The 18,913-nt window shown below is 44.0% G+C and overlaps 1 protein-coding gene across 1 annotated transcript in view; it reads right to left on the bottom strand.

The window, feature by feature from the left end:
• Positions 1-1,231: 1,231 nt before the first annotated feature.
• LOC126092358 (astakine-like) overlaps positions 1,232-18,913 on the bottom strand; it is a 117,449-nt gene continuing 99,767 nt past the window's right edge. Inside the window, exons 2-3 of the mRNA XM_049907899.1 lie at positions 14,035-14,157; positions 1,232-3,173 (exon numbers count right to left, since the gene is read on the bottom strand). Of these exons, the coding sequence (XP_049763856.1) occupies positions 2,980-3,173; positions 14,035-14,149 (309 nt within the window). The 5' untranslated portion in view covers positions 14,150-14,157 and the 3' untranslated portion in view covers positions 1,232-2,979. The remainder of the gene's footprint in view (positions 3,174-14,034; positions 14,158-18,913) is intronic.

Genomic DNA, 18,913 nt, shown 5'->3' with positions numbered 1-18,913 from the left:
ACATTGCTTATTCTCTTCTAGTTGGACAGAATCAGAACATAAGTAAATCACTGCATCTCCTGGTAAGGAATTGGAGATGATGTATTCATTAACTGTTGTACAATCATAATTTTTTGGGCATAGAATCGCCGTTGGACAGAACCGCGAAACATTTTGTTCATTCACTTCTGTGGCATTGAATATCGTAAATAAAATATAACAGCGTTTAGAGATTTTGATGGTACTGAGGTTAGTAGAAGTGTAATGATCCTTTTGTAAACGCTGTTAAGTAACGAAGAATTAAGTTATAAAAGAATATGTGGATTAATGGTACTGAGGTTATCAGAAATGTAACGTAACATTACAAACCCTGTGAAGTAATGAGTAATTAATAGTTAAATAAAGTAAGTTAACGAGCTTACCTGTGATGATGAGCGTTGATATAATTCAGTTTATTTGCGCAGTACACAACGCTTTTTTAAATAAAGAAAACAACACCAACTGCTGTAGTGTGTAATGGTAAAATTAGATTGTCGATAGATGGCGCCTTCTAAATTCATTACATCCAAGTTTGTAACCGAAATCACGTCATAGACTACGCTTGCATAACGAATCGAAACTACAGCAATAGCTGTCACGCATGTTAGTTAAATAGACTATCAATAGATGGCATGTTCTACATTGGCTTTATAAAAAGTCTTCATAATAAAGTATTTTAACGAAAACAATAACTTTAAGCTAATTGGGTACTTTTCGTCATTAGTGGTGAACGAAATCTCGAAAATGATGTTTCAGTCATTAACTGTGATTACGAAATACGCGAGATATGGCGTACCGCCAAGAAAAACCATTGAGAAATGATATATATGATATGATTACGAGCGTTAGCAAAGCAAACACATCTAAATACGTTAGGGAGACTTATTGCCACGTACGTAATTAACAGAATTGGAAACGGGGCAATTACTGAAACTCGTAAGTTCCCAACAATTTTCTTTTCCTGTGTACATGTTACCGTTATTCTTAAACACTGTCCTATGTTTGCTCTGTTTTCACGGGCAGCGTGGACGGTGCAGGCGGCGAAGGTCAACATTTTTGAACATATCCTGACAATATGTGTAAATTCAGTGCCAAAATAACTGAATATACCACAATACAGCATGCACAGGATTCTGATCTTCGAAAGAATGAACTCGGATGAAATGTATCAATCCAGTCAATAGTCATTTTTTATGCGAAAGAATGAGAAATATTTTGTGAAACCATATACAATTTTATTTATTCTTGATTGGTGCCATGTCTTACAAACACTGTACACAAGCAAATATAATAGTGGAGCTCATTCTTCGCTTCTGTGTGCAGAAGAGTCAAATTACTATACAGCAACTTAAAAGTAAGCCGGACGTAAAGTAAGTTAACAGCATGGTCAAAGTGAGAAATAATCTCTTTGCATAAATAAGCAATATTTTTATTTAATTTACCATTCACGTAATTTATTGGCGAAGAATGCGCACTTAGTAAAGGTGAGTGATGGGATGGAAACGCAAACAGAAATTTTTATGGAATTTATCATGGTTAGCATTTGACCATTTCTAGACAATAAGGGGCAAAAGTACAAGGAATCCATGGAAAGAAGTGTCACGATGTATTCTATAAATAGCTGTAACAGGTGCGTAAGTTTCAAAAATCAACCATTTTCTGCAAAAAATTTTATCGGACACGGGATCTCACTGATAAAATCAGTGGAAAATACTGGCATTTTGGACGTCACTCCAAATCACGAGAGGCTCTACATTTTCAACATAAGACACACTACATGTTCAACATCGCAAATACACATTTAACTGTATGACCGTATTAAAAGAGGGAATTTATTGACAAGTAATGTAGTTGTTTTCTTTGTAGAGGCCAATACCGCCCTACGTACTTCGATTTCTGGATTTGTTAACGCGAATCCATAGAGGGACGTAATGCTGGCTAGGGGATCGGAGTACAAACTCTGACTGTACAAGGATCAAGGATGTGGCAGGAAATCGACCAAAGTTTTCTCTTTTATTCCTGAAGAGAACTATCTCGGCATTTGACGTGGGTGATTCAGGGAGACCAAAGACCATCTTAATTGAGATGGACAGAGGTTTAATTTGAACGACATTCACCTGGAATGCGAATCCGAAGTCCCTCCACCGCAGCGTAGCCTCAATCGATACATTCTACATTAAGTATTCCAGTCGTATACTGTTTACGTGTAAAACGACAGATACTGTCCTCTCACACTAGGGCCGAGTCTTGGGCAACAGAGTGCACCAGAAAAAGGGAGCGGTCCTTAGGCATTTGTGTGCCAAATGGATCTCGTAACTAAACAGGTGATTTGAGATTGACAGATAATGCTTGAAGTGTTTCGTTTTGGAGGTGACGATAATGGGTAGAGTACTCATTTCGATTAATATCTTGAGATTTCCTTAATGGGAAGTGCCCTTAGAACATCTAAAGTGTTCCTGAAGCATATCTCGATGTATAATTTAAGCGTGAATAATGCTCCGAATACAATAAATGGGTTTAATATGTAATAACTACAGTGCTTGGATGAAAAACTCAGCGACTGAGCGCGATATGAGACATGATGAGGTTAAGACTAGGTGGGAACGGTGCAGAGAGATGATAGTCGATTAACAGTAACGATCTACATTGTAAGCGCGGCGTGTGTATTAATGTATTAAGGTGAGATACGTTTTTCAGTTGGAAGTGTCCACAATTTGGCAACTACAATTCCCTTAAAGTGACTTCATGATTGACGACAGACGGAAGGGATGGTGGCAACGGTGATATCAGATGAAACCTGTGACAAAATAGCGTTCGTCCACTTGATTGCCGTGACGTATTGTACGCTGTATCGGTTTTCCACTCTCTGAATATTCCAAAATATGAATCTTCGAGTTCGCTTCGTCGTGCTGATGCTGATGAAGTTGTCGCGGTGAGTCGGCGGGCGAGCGGCTGAGGCAGCTAGACGCAGGTTCCACCGGCGCACTCCAGGCCCGACTTGCAGGGACAGACGGCCCAGTAGACGTCCGTGAACAGAGTAGCCGCTTCGAACGGGCCGGCAGACAGCGTGAAGTTCTGCGGTTTCGAGTGTGGCCGGCAGGAGTCACCACTGGCGCGCAGAGGGTGACAAGAGGGCGTGCCGTACCTGACGCCGGCTGTAACAGCAAGGAGTAGTCGTCAAGATAGCAGTCCGGATTCATAGCTGCGCCATCCGGCAGCAGGGGAAGAACATGTTTATATTAATTAAAGGAAAGTATGGCCGGCGGCCGCCGCTTTGGACATATCGCGCTGCTGCTCATAGGTCGTCTGCAACGGTATACAGTATTTAACTATTTCTAGTACAGAAGCGAGCCCCCCCTCCCTCCAGTACACCTCTTGCAATATGCCGATGACACCGCATTCCTCGCCCTTGCTCCTACCCTCCAACGGTCCCAACGCCTTCTCCAGAAGCACCTTGACCTTTCTACCGCATGGTGTAACCAGTGGCTCCTGACAATCAATCCTTCCAAGACCCAGGCAATCATCGTAGGTCGTACCAGCTCCTGGATTTCTCCCTTACCATCTGCGCCCGTCCTATCCCCTCACCTACCTTGGCCTCACCATTGACCGTCACCTCACCTGGATCTCTCATCTCTGCTCCGTCCAGTCCAAAGCCCACAACTGCCTCCAACTCCTCACACTCCTCTCTGGCCGGACATGGGGGTTGCACCCCTCTACCATCCTCCACACCTGCAAATCCTTAATCCTTGAGCGTGATGCATTCCACCTCGCCTTCCGTATACACCTCCCTTCCCCCACACGGATCCTCTATGACCTCATACCTTTCCCCCATCTGCTCCTATTTCTCGAACATATCCGCATACTCTACACCTCCCACCGCCTCGATCCCCCTCACCCACTGGTTGCTCCTTTCCTCTCCCATCCCCGCCCCCTGCCACGCCTTCACTGTTGTGTCCCCCCTGCCCTCCATCTCTACACCCTTCATCTCCTTTCCCAAGGTGGCTTCCAACAACTCCCCCTCCCGGATGATGCCCTCTCTCTCCATCCATTTATCCCTCCTATCAACTCTGATCCTCACTCCCCCTCCTTCGCTCTGTCCTTTTCCTGAGCTCCCTCTCCCCCCTTCCATCCTCTTTTTTTCTTTTCCCCACCTACCCTCTCTCTTCCCCCCTTCTCTCCCCCGAGTCCTTTTGCATTTCCCTCCTTTGCCTTTTCCTATTCCCTCTCACGTCTACGTCTACATCTACATTTGTACTCCGCAAGCCACCCAACGGTGTGTGGCGGAGGGCACTTTCCTGTTCCAGTCGCGTATGGCTCGTGGGAAGAACGACTGTCTGAAAGCCTCCGTGCGCGCTCTAATCTCTCTAATTTTACATTCGTAATCTCCTCGGGAGGTATAAGTAGGGGGAAGCAATATATTCGATACCTCACCCAGAAACGCACCCTCTCGAAACCTGGCGAGCAAGCTACACCGCGATGCAGAGCGCCTCTCTTGCACAGTCTGCCACTTTGTTAAACATCTCCGTAACGCTATCACGGTCACCAAATAACCCTGTGACGAAACGCGCCGCTCTTCTTTGGATCTTCTCTATCTCCTCCGTCAACCCGATCTGGTACGGATCCCACACTGATGAGCAATACTCAAGTATAGGTCGAACGAGTGTTTTGTAAGCCACCTCCTTTGTTGATGGATGCGCTGCCCCTCTCCCCCCTTATGAGTCCTCCCCCTCCTTTGGTTCCCCCCCTTTCGTTTTTTTCCTCTCCTCCCTCCTTGTTTTTCCCCCCCATCCAGGTCCCCCCCCCCCATCTGCCCTTGGCTAGGGAGTGTCATCTTTGTGCTGACATTTTCGTGCAGTGTTTTACAGTGAGTGTTTTACAGTGAGTGTTCAGTGTTGTGTGTCTTTTGGGAAGTGTTGCGAACGGCCATCATACTGTCACTGGGTGTGATTTTTTATCTCTTGCAAACAGAAACCAGACTGTCGCCATGTTTTTTTAATTGTGTGTCTACTATATTACTTGTCTGATTCCTGTGTATTTTATTAACATTGCCAACCCCTTTACTTTATGTTTTAACTTTCCACCGTTTTACAATTTAAGTCACCGTTTTATCGCCTGTTTTTCTTGTTTCTTTTTCTTCTTACGTTTTTAAAAAGTTTGTAGGCTGAAGAGCGGCATACTAAGCTGCTGCCAGCCCGCCCCCTTCGGGGGGAATCGAAATTCAATAAATAAAAAAAAAAGCGAGCTGAGTTACCTTGTGTGCTGCTAAGGTAGAGCTCAGCTTGGAGCTGAACGTCTCGAATCCTCAACAACAAAAAAAGTACTCATAACCTGTCGAAAAATATGTCTCACCAGGACCGTTTCTATCATTAGGCAACACTAGGGTGCCACCTAGGGCACCAAAATTTTAGGGACGGCAAAGTGCTGAAAAAATTAATTTCAAATTAAACAGCGAAAAAAATGGAGCAAATGAGGGGAGAAAATTAAAAAGGCGAAAAACTAAAAACCCTGGGACTTTTTTCAAAAGCATACGGAACAGCTACTTAACCCTAGCAATACCAATGTATTTTCCACAATGCGTAATACCAAGGGCGGGGGAGTATACCTTACGCCGATCACAAAAATAAAATTAAATTAAAAAATACAATTTCCGTTAATTATCGTTATGTTTTTAACAAAATTTTTAAATGGGCACTGTGGTATAATTATGGTCGAAAACCTGAAAATATCTTTCAGGACATTCTTAACAATACCAAAGCATTTTCTGTAATTCGTGCATAGAGAGTAATGGTGCTTTATGACCACTACAAAAGTTTTCAAAAAATACAAATATCGTTAATTGTCGTAGAGTTTAATGCAAATTAAACTTTTTAAAGCTATATTGATGTGTAAGAAGAATCCTGAACTTGAAAATATGAATGTGACATTTGTTGGGAAAAGTCACATTCACTACTAGGACTTAATTTTTTGGGTTACGTTTTACGGAAAAATTTAAAAAAAACTACAGGATATGCTATAAGAAATCGTTAAAACTAATAAATATATTTTTTCAAAATTTTAAAACATAAATTAACGACTAGATTACAATACTTTTTAAAGGTGGGAACAAAGTACTCCCCCCTCCCTACGCTTGATACTTTTTCTGCATGTCTCCCATCAGTACAGCATAATTTTTAAATTCTAGCAAAAATTCATTCGCACCAGAAATTAGTTGCACACCATTATTAGTCCATTTTCTTGCAGTTAAATAAAATAAAATATTGATGCCAAATTTGGTTGCACTGGTATATAAATTCGCATCAGTTCAGATTACGCTGAGGGAATTAAACTAGGAAACGAAACTCTGAAATTGGTAAAGAGTTTTCTACTTGAGCTGCAAAACTGACTGACTGTCGCAGAAGTAAAGAGGAGTAAAATAAAGACTGGCTTTTTTAAAAAAGAGAAATCTATGAACATCTAATACAAATTTAAGTTGGACACAGCTGTCGGTAGCTTTACAATATCGGAAGTAAGTGCATCTTTGACAACATCGTAACAGGTGTTTTAGTTGTCAGGCTGCAGCACTTAGAGTATGTTACGATGGAGTACTACCTTTTGTTTTATGTATGTGACATAAAAGAATGTGATGAGCACGATATATGATACATGACATAGCAAATGTGCTTGATAATGTCTCACGGCCGAAATTAGCTAGTAGCACGACTTCAATAAAGCAAAATACAGCATACAACGGGCAATGTATTTTTTTATTAATTCAGTCAGCAGCAGCCAGATTTACAGTTTAACGTGGCCTGTGTACTACAGTGAAATTTACAAGCTAGCATTTTTCACATTAATAAATCACCGTCAGACGTGTAAGGATAATAAACCCGCGTTGCTCAACGGTCTGGTGCAAGTGAATCAGACGGGTGACGATGGCGATTTGCTTGTCGCTAACCGACCCTAGTAATGCTGCTGGGGAAATGAGACGTACAGTTTGTAGTTGAATCCAAACCGCGTGTCGTTTTTGGCGAATCTTCACATCACTGTAAGGTTGAGGCCAGGTTAAAGGCAGACAGAAATGTACAGCAGTCCCACAACCCCTCAGTAGCCAGGCGTGCGCTTTCGTATTGGACCACGAGGCCCGACTTTGCTAGGGCTGAAAGAAGCTATGACCGACAGAAAAAGCTACTCACAGCTATCTCTAGATCCAAAACTAATGCTGAAGCTCAGTCTACTAATCATTCAACAAGAAGTTTGCAGCAGGCTACTACGCTGCAAAATACAGAAATTGCACATCACGAGACCCTTCAGCTAATTCGTCTCATTTTCAAATTTGGACGGTATCACATGGCATCATGTACAACCTAAAATCTTGGAATCCTGAACAGCTACAACATCACAGGGGTCGGCACTTCTCCGGACGACCAGCTATGCGAAAAAAAAATGGCTCTCAGCACTATTGGACTTAAATTCTAAGCTCATCAGCCCCCTAGAACTTAGAACTATTTAAACCTAACTAACCTAAGGACATCAGACTGTAGCGCCTAGAACCGCTCGGCCACCCCAGCCAGCCGGCTATGCGACTGACAATAGAAGGGTACATTGCTGCCAAATTAGTTATTCAAATCCAGTGATTGAAGTAGGGTAACTTGAGCGAAAGGGAAATTCCCAGAACCCCCTCCCCCCCCCCCCCCCCGTCACTCCTGCTGAAATCACACTGTTGCTTGTTGCTTAACACAGGGGCCCGTTAGGGCCGGCAAACCGGCCCGCGTTAGCTTGCCGGCCATCCCCGGTATCCGGCCCGCCAAATATTTGAGTTGGTACATATACTGCCAACAATTGAGTTTCGAGGCCTATCGCGACCAATACACCGCGACATTGTCGGACACAATCACGCAACAGAACTATCAAATATATGCAGTGGCTCTGCTACTCGCTACAAGCCTACATAACTAAACTTATAGTTGCGACGCTTGAAATAACAACGCCTTGACATTCTCTACCTCTTCTTCTTGCAGTAATAGTGTTGCTAACAATGATTTTGAGACTTCGTTAACTTTTCAGGACGCTTTCGTGAAGAACGTGCAGTGACATACTTTTTTGTCGGTGAAATTCGCCAGAATTTCGGTCAGGTACGTCCACCAATCAAAATTATGTAATTAAATAAAAATCGTAGTTCGTTTCAGTGTTAGCTAGAACCTTAGATTTTTGCGATTTCATCTCTCCTTTAGCCTTACATTACGGTGATCATGGAGTGCTAGGGTGCTTTAATCCCACTAGGTAGATCATGGCCCTTATGACTTCGTGGAGGAGTCAATGTGGCCCGCGGACTAAAAAGTTTGGAGACCCCTGGCTTAACACATTCCATTTTGAATTAGCTCGTGGTTTCCTTTCACATACATCTGCCACCTGCCCATTTTAGTTCCCTACAATCCTTTCCCTTCTTCTCTTTCTTCTATGTCTACTTCTCCTTCTTCCTCATAGTTCTTATTTTATTTTGCTCTTCCTCAATGTATTTTTGCTTATTACAAAGACGCCCTAGTTGCCGTACCCTTCAGTAGAATCGGCGAAAGAAGGGCCCTGGTAGATGGCAGCGGTGTTGCCAGCAACCGCGAAGTGCGAGTATCTGCATTTCGTGGTCAAAGTTGCTTGACATATTCCTTATGGACCAGCTCTAACTTTTATAAAAGATACAATAAAAGTACCACAATGCACTCCTAAAGATTTTACGAAAGGTCGGTTGTAAAAGATCTTAGCTGAGTACCTGTGGTTGCCTGGGAATCTATTTATTCCAGTCTTCCGTTAGTCCTCCTGTCTTCCCCCCTCCCCCCCAATCTCTATCCATCACCTCCCTCCGTTCTCCCTGTCCATCTGCTCCTCTCTTTCACTCTGTTGATAACCTCCTGTCCCCCTCTAAGGCCACTCATCTTCTCCTTCTATCGCCTCACACCCTCTAAGTCTTCTCCCTCCTCCTTCTGCCCATCTCCTCCCCCTTCTCTCTCTCTCTTTGTCACTCATCCCCCTCTCTCTGACCATCTTCTCCCCCCTCTCTCTTACCATCCCCTTCTCCTCCCGTCTCTCCTTCCATAACATTCTCTTCCCTTTCTCTGCCCAATTCCTCCTCCCCTGTCTCTGTCCACCTGTTCCTCCTCCTAACTATGTCGCATCTACTCCTTCACCCTCTCTGCCCATCTCCACCTTCTTCTTCCATCACCAAGTTAGCACACCCATCACAACAACAGGCTGGTGATTCTTACTTCCACGCCGGCCGAAGTGGCCGAACGGTTCTTTGGCGCTACAGTTTGGAACCGCGCGACCGCTACGGTCGCAGGTTCGAATCCTGCCTCGGGCATGGATGTGTGCGCTGTCCTTAGGTTAGTTAGATTTAAGTAGTTCTAAGTTCTAGGGGACTCATGACCACAGCAGTTAAGTCCCATAGTGCTCAGAGCCATTTGAACCATCTTACTTCCACAGTATTCCTTTCGAGTTAATAACTAACATGGGTACCAGTTTTTGATTGAAATCTATCCAAGTTTTAGATGTAGCTTTTTACTAGCATATTTGCCAGAGTATGCACTTAGCACATACATTTATTACATTTCATACATATTTCTACACGTATTTTAGCCCTATCTGTAGCGAATTTCGCCCTGCAGTTTCGTATTCACGCAGCTCAATCTTTATGACGTCATGTCTCCTGAACATTGTGTCATACAATGTTATAATTTTGTTGGTACATTTGCCTCTGTCTGCGAAATGTTCTGCGAATACTGTTAATAGCAAAGAAGTAATAAATTAAAACGTCATGCCTGACGGGGCAGTTTTTGTGGCTCAGCAGCAACAAGGTAATAAGAGACGAACTTTTTTCCTTTGTCATTTTGTGGAGGTTATCAGCCAGGAAAAGCTTAGTAATGGTTTAAAATTGTGTGTAAAGTCTGTCGCAAGTCGCTAAGCGCTCTCATTCCCAAAAACCGCCTGAGTAAAGAGTGGGTATTCGCACGTAGTGGGTTATTCTTCTTTTTCACCACCACCGCTTCCCCTTTTATAGGTAGATGGTTATTACCCCCACATCAATTCTTTTCAGACAGTAAGTGATACGTGACAAGTTTGGTTGAATGGTTCAGTGGTTTACGAGGAGTTGTGGAATAGCATACATACATTTTTATAACATGTGTGGCTGTATATATGCAGACTGAAGCGACGAATAAAAATTTGTACCAGGACCAGGATTGGAACCGGGATCTCCTGCGCTCAAGGTAGATCTGCTAATCACTACACCACCCTGGCACAGTGCCTTTGTACAGTCGTGGACAAAACGAGAGAGACCCTTCGCCTTTTCGTTATGCTGATCCGCACACCTTTGAAGTCTGCTACACAGCATAACAGGCAAGGCGACGAAGTGCTACCAACATACTATGCATAGGCGTGAAATTGACACACTATCCGAACTTTGTCAGACTGTTCCCATTCATATGTAGGACTATATTAATGCTGATTAGTGTGTTAAACACAACACGTAAATATAAGATATAAATGAAAGAAGAAACGCTAATTAGTATGAACTGTACTAATAAAAATTAATTTCAGCTTATCGAGATAACACAACTGTTCTAGTAAGACAAAATACCTCAGATAGTTACGAATTAGCAAAATATTTCGCGGATTCGGCCGAGAAACGGTTTGTATCAACTTTCAGACCAGACATAGTGGATTACCGTTGCTGACCTACCAAGAAAGTGTGCAAATTTACCTATGCGTGAAGATTCATAACGAAATTCAGTTAAAAATCATTCAGTGCCACACGTAAGTCAATTCATTTATTGACAGAATCTGAAAAAAGAAGGCAATAGCAAGTACGAAATTCTACAAGAATTTCATATTGACATCCACAGGGCGCTAGTACAGAATAAATGTAGATATAAAAAGTATTGGGGGCGCGAGAATTTCTTAAAATTGCTTTACTGATAGTCTATCTGCCTCCATCGAGATTAGAACCGAAAACAAATCAGACCTCCCTTGCAGTAGCAAACACCTTTCACTATGACAGCAGACAACCCAGGCAAACAGCCCTCTATTATTACCCCAGACATGAGTAAGCCGGCAATTTCGCAATGAAAATGGCAAAATGATCTGCAGTTTCTGTTGCATAGAGCTTTCTGGACTCTAAAACATGAATTTTCTACCTTTATGTCACCGCTTATGTGACAATCATTCGGGATGTTTATCGAAATAACAAAATACTGTTATTAGCGAGTAACGGCAACGGGTTCTACACAACGCTAGTGACTACTTTGAAGGACAGCAACAGGTGGAAACATGAAACTCTTTTGTATCGGTTGTGACTAAATAGTTGCCACTGTTTAAGTTCCAACCCTCGAATAGTCTTACATATGACTGAAAACAGTCTGACAAAGTTCGGATAGTTCGTCAATTTCACGCCTGTGCATAGTACGTTGGTAGCATTTCGTCGCCTTGCCTGTTATGCTGTGTAGCAGACTTCAAAGCCGTGCGGTTCAGCATAACGAAAAGGCGAGGGGTCTTGCTCGTTTTGTCCACGACTGTACAACTGCACAGACTACTGTAGCCTACCTCCCTCCTCCATCCTAATTCCTATTCATGCCTCAGACCACTTGGTATTCCCTCTAAACTCAAACGGCATTGCAGAGGCTCTCCAACAATATTAGAACAGCACCTCAGCACCGAATGAAATGGGAGATCCTGCCTGAAACCCAGGCACAGATACTTTAAGCAAAGGAAACTGTGTGGTTCCAGAGACCTTTCCATGTCTCAAATGTCTACGATGTATATATGGAGACCGAAGTGATGAATTAAAATTTGTACGAAGACCGGGATTCGAAGACAGGTCTCCTGCTCACTAGATGCACTAATCACTACACCACCCTGGCCCAGTGACTTTGCACAACTTCATCGACTACCCTACCATGCCTCCTTCCTCAGTCCAAAAATTGTGCAAAGCCAGTGTGCAGGGGAGGCATACTAGTTAACACACCTGCCTACTGAGCAGGACACTCGGGTTCGAATGCCGACCTTGGTACAAATTTTCATTCGCAACTTCAGTCTGCATGTATACATCATAGATGTCTGAGACTTGACAAGGTCTCTGGAACCATATAGGTTCATTTGAATATGTGTGCATTTGAAAATACAGGGTGTTTCAAAAATGACCGGTATATTTGAAACGGCAATAAAAATTAAACGAGCAGCGATAGAAATACACCGTTTGTTGCAATATGCTTGGGACAACAGTACATTTTCAGGCAGACAAAAGTTCGAAATTACAGTAGTTACAATTTTCAACAACAGATGGCGCTGCGGTCTGGGAAACTCTATAGTACGATATTTTCCACATATCCACCATGCGTAACATTAATATGGCGTAGTCTCTGAATGAAATTACCCGAAACCTTTGACAACGTGTCTGGCGGAATGGCTTCACATGCAGATGAGATGTACTGCTTCAGCTGTTCAATTGTTTCTGGAGGTACACCTGGTCTTTCAAGTGTCCCCACAGAAAGAAGTCACAGGGGTTCATGTCTGGCGAATAGGGAGGCCAATCCACGCCGCCTCCTGTATGTTTCGGATAGCCCAAAGCAATCACACGATCATCGAAATATTCATTCAGGAAATTAAAGACGTCGGCCGTGCGATGTGGCCGGGCACCATCTTGCATAAACCACGAGGTGTTCGCAGTGTCGTCTAAGGCAGTTTGTACCGCCACAAATTCACGAAGAACGTCCAGATAGCTTGATGCAGTAATCGTTTCGGATCTGAAAAATGGACCAATGATTCCTTTGGAAGAAATGGCGGCCCAGACCAGTACTTTTTGAGGATGCAGGGACGATGGGACTGCAACATGGGGCTTTTCGGTTCCCCATATGCGCCAGTTCTGTTTATTGACGAAGCCGTCCAGGTAAAAATAAGCTCCGTCAGTAAACCAAATGCTGCCCACATGCATATCGCCGTCATCAATCCTGTGCACTATATCGTTAGCGAATGTCTCTCGTGCAGCAATGGTAGCGGCGCTGAGGGGTTGCCGCATTTGAATTTTGTATGGATAGAGGTGTAAACTCTGGCGCATGAGACGATACGTGGACGTTGGCGTCATTTGGACCGCAGCTGCAACACGGCGAACGGAAACCCGAGGCCGCTGTTGGATCACCTGCTGCACTAGCTGCGCATTGCCCTCTGTGGTTGCCGTACGCGGTCACCCTACCTTTCCAGCACGTTCATCTGTCACGTTCCCAGTCCGTTGAAATTTTTCAAACAGATCCTTTATTGTATCGCTTTTCGGTCCTTTGGTTACATTAAACCTCCGCTGAAAACTTCGTCTTGTTGCAACAACACTGTGTTCTAGGCGGTGGAATTCCAACACCAGAAAAATCCTCTGTTCTAAGGAATAAACCATGTTGTCTACAGCACACTTGCACGTTGTGAACAGCACACGCTTACAGCAGAAAGACGACGTACAGAATGGCGCACCCACAGACTGTGTTGTCTTCTATATCTTTCACATCACTTGCAGCGCCATCTGTTGTTGAAAATTGTAACTGCTGTAATTTCGAAAGTTTGTCCGCCTGAAAATGTACTGTTGTCCCAAGCATATTGCAACAAACGGTGTATTTCTATCGCTGCTCGTTTAGTTTTTATTGCCGTTTCAAATATACCGGTCATTTTTGAAACACCCTGTATATTTTACAGCATAATACAGGCCAAACGGCTGTAGGGAAGACAGCAGTCTTTTGCAGAGCTGTGACAACACTGAGGCGCGGTTATAGAGAAGTAAAAAAAAAGGTTACATCATGTGATTGGTTGAGGTATACGTGCGAATCATCTCCGACGAGCCCAGTGCATTGATCTTCATTCGCCGACTCGAACATAGCTATGCTACCGTTCAAGCCGTAACATGGATTACAGACAGTTTTGTGCCGAAAAATGGAACGAAGACGCTGCTCGTGGTTCCGGTAGCTGCGAAACGTGAGCGAGGTTGTGCCAGGAAGGGTCGTCTGGAGTACTTACTGATCATGCAGCACTCGCCCTCGGGACACGGCTCGCCCTTGCCGCAGGGCTCGTACTGCGCTTGCGCGCTCAGCACGATGGCAACAGCAAAGATGGCGACTACAGCGGTCCTCATGGTGGCACCTGCAACAACACCAGTGGACACATTCTTCAGAGCTATGCACTTGCAATTGTTAGTTTCCCACTTAGACAATGAATTGACTTCGTTTAGTTCCAATATGACAGACGTAAAGGAATTATGGGCAAAATTTAAACTGATTATAAATCGCGACATCGACAAATACACTACTGGCCATTTAAACTGCTACACCAAGAAGAAATGCAGATGATAAACGAGTATTCATTGGACAAATATATTATACTAGAACTGACATGTGATTACATTTTCACGCAATTTGGGTGCATAGATCCTGAGAAATCAGTACCCAGAACAACCAGCTCTGGCCGTAATAACGGCCTTGATACGCCTGGGCATTGAGCCAAACAGAGATTGGATGTCGTGTACAGGTACAGCTGCCCATGCATCTTCAACACGATACCACAGTTCATCAAGAATAGTGACTGGCGTATTGTGACGAGCCCGTTTCTCGGCCACAATTGACCAGACGTTTTCAATTGGTGAGAGATCTGGAGAATGTGCTGGTCAGGGCAGCAGTCGAACATTTTCTGTATCCAGAAAGGCCCATACAGGACCTGCAACATGCGCTCGTGAATTATCCTGCTGAAATGTAGGGTTTTGCAGGGATCGAATGAAGGGTAGAGCCACTGGTCGTAATACATCTGAAATGTAACGTCCACTGTTCAAAGTGCCGTCAATGCGACAGGCGCTCCTGTCTGTGATGCAGCGTCAAGAGTAACCGCAGCCATGGTCTCCGAGCTGATAGTCCATGCTGCTGCAAACGTCGTCGAACTGTTGGTGCAGATGGTTGTTGTCTTGCAAACGTCCCCGTCTGTTGACTCAGGGATCGAGACGTGGCTGCACCATCCGTTACAGCAATGCGGATAAGATGCCTGTCATCTTGACTGCTAGTGATACGAGGCCGTTGGGATCCAGCACGGCGTTCCGTATTACCCTCCTGAACCCACCGATTCCATATTCTGCTAACAGTCATTGGATCTCGACCAACGCGAGCAGCAATGTCGCGATACGATAAACCGCAATCGCGATAGGCTACAATCGGACCTTTATCAAAGTCGGAAACGTGATGGTACGCATTTCTCCTCCTTACACGAGGCATCACAACAACGTTTCACCAAACAACGCCGGTCAACTGCTGTTTGTGTATGAGAAATCGGTTGGAAACTTTCCTCATGTCAGCACGTTGTAGGTGTCACCACCGGCGCCAACTTTGTGTGAATGCTCTGAAAAGCTAATCATTTGCATATCACAGCATATTCTTCCTGTCGGTTAAATTTCGCGCCTGTAGCACGTCATCTTCGTGGTGTAGCAATTTTAATGACCAGTAGCGTATGCACTGAGTAAATGGATTAAGGACAGAAAAGACCTACCGTGGTTTAAAACACTGGTGTCCCAAATTAAAGCAATAAACCTCTGTTTCCCCGTCCTATGTTTAATTCACGATATTATGATACAAACTGTCAACAGATGTCCGTACGAATGTGTTCTGCACGGAAGATGGCACTCCGGTCAATGGACAACCACTCCAACCGTGGCGTCAGGGCGCTTCTCAAATGGCATATTGTTTGCCGCGTAGTCCCGTATCCACAATCGCCGTGCACACAGCCACAGACGGTGCACTATGACACACAGAGAACGCCTACCAGACTCTCTGTGGTGGAGAGCCGTAGGAAGAATAGAAGCAGGACAGTCGCATACTGATGTGACCCGACGGCTTAATGTGAATCGTTCTGTCATTTCTCGGACGTGGCGACAGTTTACAGAAACGAAACTGTATCCCGAAGACCAGGACAGGTCCCACCACGTCTGACATCAGAGAGAGAGAGGACCAGTTTTGGCTGTAGGGGCTCGACAGTACCGCCTACGTACTGCACTGCAACTGGCATCTGATCTCACAGCATCCAATGGACGTGTTATATCAAGCCAAACGGTGTACAGAAGGCTTTGACGGAGTAGTGTTTAATGCAAGAGATCTTATGTATGTGTTCCTCCGACACGTCTTTACTGAGGAGAACGTCTAGAGCGGAGTCGTCAATATGCCATCTGGACCGTCGAACAGTGGGCCAATGTTCTTGTTACAGATGAGTCCCGATTTTGTCTAGAGAGTGATTTTCGACGGATTCGCATCTGCAGTGAACGTGCAGCACGATTTCGGCATCCAGACATTGTGGAAACAGACCGATAACGTGGAGGATCCCTAATGATGCGAGCAGGGATTATACTGACCAGTTGAACACCACGAAATTGTATGAGGGAATCAGCAAGGTTTTACTAGTGTCAGATATTGTGACGAAACCTTGGGACCTCACAAGTGGGCGGGCCGGGTTGGCCGAGCGGTTCTGAGCGCTACAGTCTGGAACCGCGCGACCGCTACGGTCGCAGGTTCGAATCCTGCCTCGGGCATGGGTGTGTGTGATGTCCTTAGGTTAGTTAGGTTTAAGTAGTTCTAAGTTCTCGGGGACTGATGACCTCAGAAGTTAAGTCCCATAGTGCTTAGAGCCATCTGAACCTCACGAGTGGTTGTTGCGAGGAGCTGTGCACTCAGATTTCATTCTGGTAGACGATGTGCTCAATCTCTTAGAGCACACGTGGTTGATGTTTCCTTGGAAACTGAAGATATTGCACGCGCGGTGTGACCTGCTCGCTCTCCCGATTTGAATCACTTGTAGAATGTCTGGGATGCACTATGGAGACGCGTTGCATCACACCTGCATCCACCAACCACTCTCCAAGACTTTCTAGCAGCTCTGTAGGAAGAACGAGCGTTATTTCCGCAACATCAGACATCATTTACAGAATGCCCCGTCGATATCAGTCCTGCATTGCTGCCAGAGGTGGTCATACCCCATACTGAGCACACTAACAACTTGTCAGAATGTGTGTGCAAATCCGACAAGTTGGAGAAAACAACGAACATGATTGTCTACCTCTATGCAGCTGCTTACGTTCTGTATTGTTTATATTGTTTCTACTTTACTATCACCTGTTCATACTGTTTTGTGGCAAAATAAACGTAACCTTGCAAAATTTCCGTTTGTTGCTCCAATTTTGGACACCAGTGTATTGTTATTATTATTTTTAGAGTCATCAGTCTTACGTGAAGCGGGCCGCCACAAATTCCTCTCCTGTGCCAACCTCTTCATTTCAGGGTACATCCTGCAATCTACATTCCCAGCTATTTGCTGGATGTATTCCAATCTCTGACTTCCTCTACAGTTTTTGCCCTTTCCCTGTAGTACAATGACAGTTTTCTCTGATCTCTTAACAAACGTCATATCATCCTGTCCCTTCTTCTTGCCAGTGTTTTCCATATATCCCCCTCCTCGCTGATCTGCGGAGAACTTCCTCATTCCTTACCTTATCAGTCCATCTAACTTTAAACATTCGTTTGTACCACCACATCTCGAATGCTTCGATTCTCCTCTGTTCCGATTTCCCCAAAGTCCATGTTTCACTACCACCCAATGCTGTGCTCCAAATGTATATTCTCAGAAATTTCTTCCTCAAATAGAGGCTGTGTCTGATTCTAGTAGATTTCTCTTGGCACGTTTTAATAAAAAAAATTCGGAAATTGCTGAGGAACACAGACTGTTACACTCTTGTTTCAACAACGAACACACTAATTTCGACAGGCAAAAGTTAGTAGAAATTCGTGCGTTTGTAAGAAGGTGGATGCGTGAAGCATGAAAAAACTTCTACTGTCATTTCTTAACGAACGATCTTGCCGATAACCTGAGAAAAATCTGGTCATCCGTAAAACTGCCATGCCGTTGGAAGCCTTCTATCCAGTCACTCATCGACTAGTCTTGGATGGCAGCAGAGGACAGCAAAAGTCAAGCTGAAGTTTTAAATTCCACGTATATGAATTGATTCACGAAGAAGGACCGTACAAACATGCCATCGCTTGTTGCACAGGCTCCCCATGGAGGCACGCCTGGCGTAAAAAGTTGAAAACAATAAGTCGTCAGGTCTGGATGGAGTAGGCTGCCAGTTCGGTTTGGTCCATTACTTAGCTTGCATTTATGGCGAATCTCATCGGCCAGTGCAAAGTCCTAAGGGACTGGAAAAAAGCGCAGGTGACCCCTGTATATAAGAAGGGCAAAAGAATGGAGCCCCAAAATTACAGACCAATATCATTAACATCAGTTTGCTGCAGAATTCTTGAACATATTCTGAGTCTGAATATAAAAATTTTTCGTGAGACAGAAATGCATCTGGCCATAAATCAGCACGGATTTATAAAGCATGACTCGCGCGAAACTAAGCTTGCCCTCTTCTCGTGCGATATCCTGCGAACCATGAAGGTCAACAGGAAGAGTCCATATTCTAGATTTCCAGAAAACACTTAACGCGGTACCCCATTCTAGACTGTTAATGAGGGTCTGAGCATACGGATTTGGTTCCAAGATGTGTGAGTGACTAAGACTTTGTAATACGCACGACACTATGTTCTACCCACAAGATGTTAAAATGAACTAAGTGTGCAAACTTCAACAAATATTATCGATACTACGTATAAAAAAGACTGTATCGTGTAAAAATGACAATAATTATTTCATTATTTTTGTAATAATTTAATTTCTGTGTGAATTAATACTATTATCAGAGAACTACATTCATGGGCAACGACAATTATAATTTTTTTTTTTTTTGTTATCTGTGATAATTGTGGTTCAGTTGTTCTTCCTGTGCTAACGGATGAACTGTTCGGACGTGAGACGTGTGAGGTCTGTAAAGAGA

Source organism: Schistocerca cancellata, chromosome 7, assembly GCF_023864275.1.
Source record: "Schistocerca cancellata isolate TAMUIC-IGC-003103 chromosome 7, iqSchCanc2.1, whole genome shotgun sequence".
In the NCBI taxonomy this organism is placed as follows: Eukaryota; Metazoa; Arthropoda; class Insecta; order Orthoptera; family Acrididae; genus Schistocerca; species Schistocerca cancellata.
This window is presented reverse-complemented; position numbering and strand designations above follow the sequence as displayed.